General features: G+C 38.9%; 1 protein-coding gene across 1 annotated transcript; it reads right to left on the bottom strand.

The window, feature by feature from the left end:
- Positions 1-1,128: 1,128 nt before the first annotated feature.
- On the bottom strand, positions 1,129-5,705 carry LOC102293699 (microfibril-associated glycoprotein 4; the record flags this gene model as incomplete). Its single annotated transcript, XM_005936559.3, is given in 7 exon segments — positions 1,129-1,890; positions 2,149-2,316; positions 3,514-3,610; positions 3,778-3,816; positions 3,907-4,065; positions 5,262-5,332; positions 5,607-5,705. Coding segments are annotated over 6 exon segments (747 nt in total). The 3' UTR covers positions 1,129-1,636.
- Positions 5,706-7,509: the final 1,804 nt, after the last annotated feature.

Here is a 7,509-nt window from a genome sequence, read left to right as displayed (position 1 = left end):
ATACACAAACGATACACACGCTTTCAGTTGTGTAATTTAAGTGATCTGTGTAGCTCTGCTTTGGAAGGTCAATTAATGCTAGAAATGTGTTTTGGAATTTGTACGTGCTTTGTCTCTGGGGCCACCGCATATATTTATATATAAACTTATATAAATAAAACTTTTTTTACATTAGTAATTCCTTTTGTACATAATTTTATATCGTTGTTAATAATAAATTAATTAAACCAACAAAACAACCTGAAGAGCCGCTTCGGAGCCGAAAGGGCCGGCTCTTTTTAGTGAGCCGAGCCGAAAGAGCCGGTTCTCTAAAAAGAGCCGGAAATCCCATCACTAATATTTGAGGAGGGAACAAATGATATTGATATTGTTTGTTATTTGGAATGGAGAGCTCTCTGGGTTTTTGTTATTAGTGTTTTCATGTTGGGAATATTGTTTGTGTTTGGTCACTGTAATAGAAAATAAGGTTTTATGATTGACAGATTACATTTCAAAACATAAATAAGACAGTTTCAATGCCAAAGTTGATATTTTTTTCTCAAATGTTTAAAATGAGGTAAAAAACAACAACAAACAAACCTATATAACATATAACACATAAAAACATAAAATTACCACATTCTAATTGATAATTATGGAAGCGATTATGCTGTTATTGGTAAGTGTATCTCACCACATTAGTACAGCAGTTAAATAATCTGTGTGTATACAGTATATCCATATATTCTTACAATGGCAGTCATACACACAGCAGCATTAATAACAGGAACTATTTCAATAATAGTGAATTCCACAATAATACAAATACTACTAATAATTATATTGTTTGCGCATTTATCTGTGAAATTGTACATTTATTGTTCTGGAATGTGTGCATTAGAGGAGCACTTAATTTTGCTTTATTTTGCTGGATTGTGTTTTTGTTCCTGTCTTTTGCATGTTTTTTCTATATGTGTTGCTGTGTGCATAAGCTGTTTGATGAAAGGCATCCTCAGTCTGAATATCTATATTTTCGTTTCTGAAGAAGGACGTTTGTGACTGAGACCAGTAGAGGGCAGCATTTCATGATCAGCCAGAGAATTCAGACAAAGATACAGAGACAAAGAGAGCACATCAGACAAAAACAAGTCTTTGCTTTGCTTCTTATTTATTGTCAGCATGTGAGCAGATAATGATTCACATGAGGTATTAGACCTCTGTCTACAGTTAAAGATGGTGGGCTTTATTTTCCTGATGCAGCTCAGGCAGTCTCAATGCAGCTGAACTCCTTCCTGGTGTTTCTACAACTAATAAAGTCCAACTTGAGTGAGATGGCCTCGACCAAAGCAGCCATATGTGTGTTGTTGTGTATGTGTAACCACAGGAGCTCTGCATTTCATTCATTACTGCTGTTTGATTTCACACACGTCTGTCATTGCAACATATTTATGGTGATGTATGAAAAACTGCTGCTGGTTTATTTTATTTGACTGCTTCGTTCAAAAACATGAGTCAGCTGTACTGCACTGGTGGATTTTCCTTGTGCCCAGCTTTAAGAAAATAAAGCTCAAAGAAAGGTTACATGATTAATGAGAGAAAAGAAATCAATCATCAGAAAGCAGTTGCTAAAATTTTGCTGAATGTTTGTCCTGCAGATTTACTGCACGGGACGAAACTTCATGCTCATGGCCTTCAGGGAGTAGCCCCAACCCTTCCAGTGGTACCACTCCATTCCACTTGCACCATAAGTGCTCATAGCTCCCCAGCGATAAACACCATTAGGGTTTGCATGGTGACAGTTGTTGTACCAAAATGCCCCCAGGTATAGTTGAGCACAGCTACTGGAAGACCCATCCTGATCTTTGTCAAAGGTGGAGAACTTTATTCCGTTGTGGTAAGTCAGACCATCCCCTGCAGAAACACAACACAACACAAACAGAGTTTTAATGTGGTGTGAACTTGATTCACACAGGCATCGTGTACAGCATGGCAAAACAAGGAACAACCGGAGGACTGGTGCTATTTATACACAGTCACAGGAAACAGATGAGACAAGAATATTTGAGAACAATGAGGGAATAAGTGAGGACTGGGACAAGAAGTAAAACTGACATGCATTAATCATTTGTCTTTTACATAGATTCTTTACCTCCGTATCACCTCACTCACCTGCCCCTCCATTAGTGAATCCAGCAATAGTCAGTTTGTATCCATCACATTCAGCATCAACCTTGAATGAAGAGTAACGAGCAAACACTTCCTTTCCCAGAAAATCCCTCATGTCGACCCGCAGCTCAGATTTTTGCTGGGATGTCAGGGCACTGACGATGTCAAGACCTGAAAACACACAAACACACACTGATAATGAAGAAGTATAAAAGCTGACAGAGCTGGAAATCATTCAGTAAAATACCTAGTGATCTGCGATTATAGAGTTTGCTGGAACAAACTGCCTTTAAAGAAATTGTACAATACAGAGATTGGCTGGCAAAACCCCATCACCACCTCCTTGCGGTGCCAGCTGACAACCACGACCATTGGGAAGTGGGCCAACGGTGAGGGTCGTTGATGTCAGGGGGAGCGACGCGGCGGTCAACGCATTCTTTGGTTGCACCGAATGCAATGCCAACCCAAAATTTAGACACGAATATTAGGGCATCCCCCAGAGACGACCTGTGTCATCCTCGCCCAAACGACGTGAGAAGAGGACGAGGGCTAGCTGCCAGTGGACGAGGGAGGCCAAAGAAGCTAGTCCAATTACAACGCCTCAGTAGAGGCTCAGCTAGAGTCTCTCCGGTAGTTCCACAGCAGTGCAAGAGCAGGATCTACTGGCATAATGAAATATAACCATGGTCTGGCAACACATAACAATGTCAAAATAAGTCACAATAATAAACAAAAAATAAGGGGGTAATTGGTTTTCTTACAGAAATAACCATGTAGCTTTTTCCAACCTGCTACACAGGCACTCCTTTTGGCTGCAGTGGTTATTATTATATTTACATGCTTCCAGCTCCTGTTTCTACTCGGTGAAAACTCGTACTTTTCAACTCTCCTTTTTCTCTCGAGGCTACATTCTTTAGGGTTTTGCCTGTAACACTCTGCTTATATTGCCTTCATATTAAATTATTTTTTGAATAATAATTTTTGAAAATATTGCTTCATGTCATTATGCAGCAAGTAGGGGTGACATGGGCCGCGAGACTGAGACACAGGCATTAGAGCCTCTTAAAGCGTGTTTTGTTTGGAAGCGTGGAATTACCAAAAATAGAGAGGGCATAGTCTCACATATGAAACAGGAAAAGACCTTGTGTAATCCATTTATTTCAACAAAGTAACTGTATTCTGAGTACCACCTTTTTAAACAGAAACTGTAACAGAATACAGTTACTCATATTTAGTATTTTAAATATGTGACGGCGGTATATGTATTCCGTTACTTTACAACACTGCGAAGGACTGAAGGTTTGAACAGTTTGAGAATGGTCAGATTTTAATTTAAATGATTTTGTCATAGACAAAATAAAGTCTCACCAAGCCAATACTCTCCATCGGGGTTTCCGAAGCCCATCTTGTAGTGATTCCAGGGTCTGTAGAAGTTCAAGGAGCCATCCATCCTCTTGTGGAACACCTGGAAGAGGGGACAGTGTGGCCAGTTAATAAACATGAAAAATGTCAGGAAGTGAAATTTTCAGACAGCAGAGCTATGATTTTATAATTTCCTCCAGAAGGAAGTATTCATACTGAAAAGTTACTTGACTGGAACTTTAACTGAAAAAAAAGAGAAAGAAAACTCACTGTCCAGCCTCCTCCCTCTAAGTCCATGTCACAGTACACCTGCAAACAAACATGTGTCACTTAATGTCACCTTTTAGCTCCTTGTAGCCTCAAACATTAGCTTTGTCTCCTACAGAGGCTGGACTGTACCTCGACTGCAGACTTTTCTCCAAAAGGGTAGATAGTGTACACGCCGCTGGGTCGGCTGCTGTCTTGTTGGTGGATGTCGTTGCAGTCCAGTGGCTGAATGAGCTCTTTGGAACTTGTCAGCAGAGGAGCCAGGTGGAGGATGGCAAACACTGACAGCAGCTGGAACAAAGAGGAAGTTGTTGGTTTGATTGAAGGTGTCAGGAGTTGTTGTGTGGATGTGGAAAAGAGGGGACCCAAACGCTGAACTCGTGGTGAGGATTAAGGGTGTTTATTGGAGGATGAATGGATGAACAGAACAGGGAAGAAAGCAGGCTAAATGACTGAACTGAATGACTGACTGATCTGAACTGAAAGGCAAACGCGGAATAGACAGCAGTGACAACATCAATGACGCGACAACCCATATGGAAAAGATAGATATATAAATCTTATAAAGTTTGTATCTGTCTTGTGTGAAACTTGTATGAAAAGCAAACAAGAGTGAAAACAGATATAAGATCCCTTGAAAAATTATATAATGAAACTTGTATGTTTTGGATACTGAGAAAGTGGCCACTTTCATGAGTAATCACATATAAGTTTTTACTATTTCTTTTCCATATGGGAATGAACTGGTGAAATTGAGGAACTTAAATACACAGGCTGAATGATGACAATTGGAAACAGGTGAGTACACGGCTGAACTAACTAATGATGCATGGAATGAACTAGAACATAATACACTGGTGGACAGGCTGGCACAGAAAACTGGAAGTGAAAACATGGATGTGGAAAATAAACCAAACATGACAAAACTGAAAACGCTGGGTCAACGACCCAGGAAACTTGACAGAAGGAAGCTTTGAATCTCAGAGGAAAGATCAGCAGGCTCTTCGCTTCTTAACAAGCTCAGCAGAACCTGTGTTTCCCTCAGTGTTGCTTCTCAGGCTGCACTTAGCACTGAAATATGTATTCATCTGCAAGCAGTACAAGCTGTTGTGCATCTGTAGGCAACTTTGGAACATCACAGCTCCTCCTGTTGATGCTATTTTTGAATAAATCCCAGATTGCCCCAAAGACGAGCTCTATATCATCTCTTCTTATCATTATTGCATAGGAAGTAACCCAGACAGTAAAGGTGACCTGTTGTCAGGTAATTACAGCCATGTGAAATATGAAGCCTGAAACAGTGAAGCTGGTCCTCTGCAGGACACTGTGTCAGTGTCACATTTTGTTTCACAGAGCTTTTAATACAAACCTGAACTTCATCCACTAATTTACATGGCTCAAGTCTAAAAGTCTAAAGACCATCAGTCCCACACAGGACACAAACTCTATTCTCCTGAGGTGAAAGGAGTTTTATCTTGCTCACGTACCTGTCCAGCCCATTTCCACTTGACATACATTGTCAGATTTCTGCTGTATTTAATGATCTGCTGATGTGTATCTGAAAGAAATAGACTGAGTTAAAGCAGAACTTGCAGAGAAATCAGTTACCTACCTACAGAATTAAAGACAAACAAATCATTCAACAAATCAGTTATTAACAAATCATTTTTTAAAGTGTGCAAGCCGTTGTCAGAATTATAGTGATTGCAGTTAGTGTTCTATTATTTACTGTGGAATAGTTTCAAATGTAATGCTATTTACCTTTAGGGTAACAAAGAGGCTTGGCAAACATAGCAGAGCTTTTGCAACTCTGTGAGATGTCAGAAACTCACCTGTGTGAACTCACCTGTGAGTCTAACCGAATGCTCTTTGTTTCTTCAACTTCAGTGTGTCCGAGTGCCCCAGGTACACTGCTTATATCTGCAGGAGGGCTGAGATGTCACAGCAGGTGATTATTTACATTTCTCCTAAAAAAAAGCATCAGCAGGGAGTGGCCAGCTTAAAAGAAATGTAGATATTGAGGTGTCATATTCTATTTACTGTTCCATACCATCATTCAATATGTTGATCTTTTGGTGCAACAGCTCCTATTCTTGCTGGTGTTATGCGAGTTACTTATTTCTTCAATGATGGAACAATACAGGTGTGTTTTAAATTGACCAATATTCTAGCACCAGGAAGAACCATCATCAGACTTTGTCATTTACAAAAAATATATAAAAAGACAAACAAAACAAAAGTGACCTGGTTATTAATAGAAGAAATTTTTAACAAAATCTCATAACGTTTAAAAAAAATAAACTGTACGGAACTAAACAGAAGAAAGAAGAAGAGAAATAACAAGTTAACATAAACCAGTGACACACTCCACTTAAAGGTCACTACTGACGATGTGTCCCAGAAGTCCTGTGGGTACCGTAAAGACTCATGTATGCACACAAACCTCAATTTTTTTGCTCTCTGATCCTCTTTCTCTTGGCAGTTTCCTTCAGGTTTCCACAGTGAATGATCCACCTCCATCTAACCCTATTCTCTACATCCTCTTAACTCACACCAACTAAATTCCTGTTTTTTATTTCACTTTTGCAAGTTTTTTTTAAATCTTTTATCCTGGATGTCTTAAACAGTTTAGGAGTTGGCTATGATGGTGATGTCAATAGGAGTGCTCTGAAAAATCCTCTCGGTGGTGAGAGGTCTTAGGGGTTTTAACTTGACCCATTTATTTTTTTATCTTATGAGCAACAAAGTTTGTTCATCACATTTTTAATTTACACTTGTTTGGCACATGCTTTAAACAATCTGAGGCTAACTAAAAACTAATAGCTAAATAAAAAGTTTTAGGTTAATTCACAATTGATAATCTGATTACACTCAATCTCACTCTATTAATTATTGAGATGATTAATCAATCATTTCAATAATTAAACTCACTATAAAATAGTTTGGGCCCTATATGTAGCCCAAACTTACTTAAATAATCAAATATTTTTGTATTTATACGAAAAATCAAAAATTAATTTTATTCATGTTTCTACACTTTAAGTCACTTATGTTTTTCATACACAACTTGTATTTTAAGTGCTGCTCAAATAAATACTCTGTATGATACACAGGTCAAGCATTTAACGACACAATAACTATAAATGCCAGCCTCTTTATACCTATATGTGGACTCGTCTTAATCCAAGTGGCCCAGATTAATTAATGTATAACATAAGGAATTACTGAAAAGAACACTCAGCAAAAAAAAGCATGCCTTTACCTCATTAATCTGGAAAAGTTCAGGCCACCTAGCTTTAAACTCCCCAGCAGTTGGACTTCCCTGCACCACCTCTTGTGTACGGTAGGAAAATGTTCTTGACATCTTCTGACATCCGTTTCTTCGTCTGACGTCGGTCAAAAGCTCAACCCTGATGTTTTCTAGACTGTCTGGGTGTAATAGACAAAAATTGACCTCGGCCTTTTTAGGCTTCTTAACATTTTTGGCTACGAGGCAATCATCACTGGATTTGTTTTTCAAAGCATTTATAGTCACGTCAGGACAGCCAATGTTGTGCATCTTTGTCCTGTAATTAGCCATCTTATATTTCAGGCTAATCATCCAGCCATAGTAACCCGTGGCAGATGGCTCTCGCAGACAAGGAAATTTTTTGATCAGTGCCCCTGCAACTTCATCTATTTTGGTAATTTTGAGGATAAGCAGTAAACTGAAAAATCGCCTCAGCAAGCTTCTCT

The sequence above is a fragment of the Haplochromis burtoni genome, unplaced genomic scaffold (assembly GCF_018398535.1).
Source record: "Haplochromis burtoni strain Fernald_Lab_line unplaced genomic scaffold, NCSU_Asbu1 Contig_211, whole genome shotgun sequence".
Lineage (NCBI taxonomy): Eukaryota > Metazoa > Chordata > Actinopteri > Cichliformes > Cichlidae > Haplochromis > Haplochromis burtoni.
The sequence above is the reverse complement of the archived record's forward strand: the minus strand, read 5'-3'. Positions and strand labels throughout refer to the sequence as shown.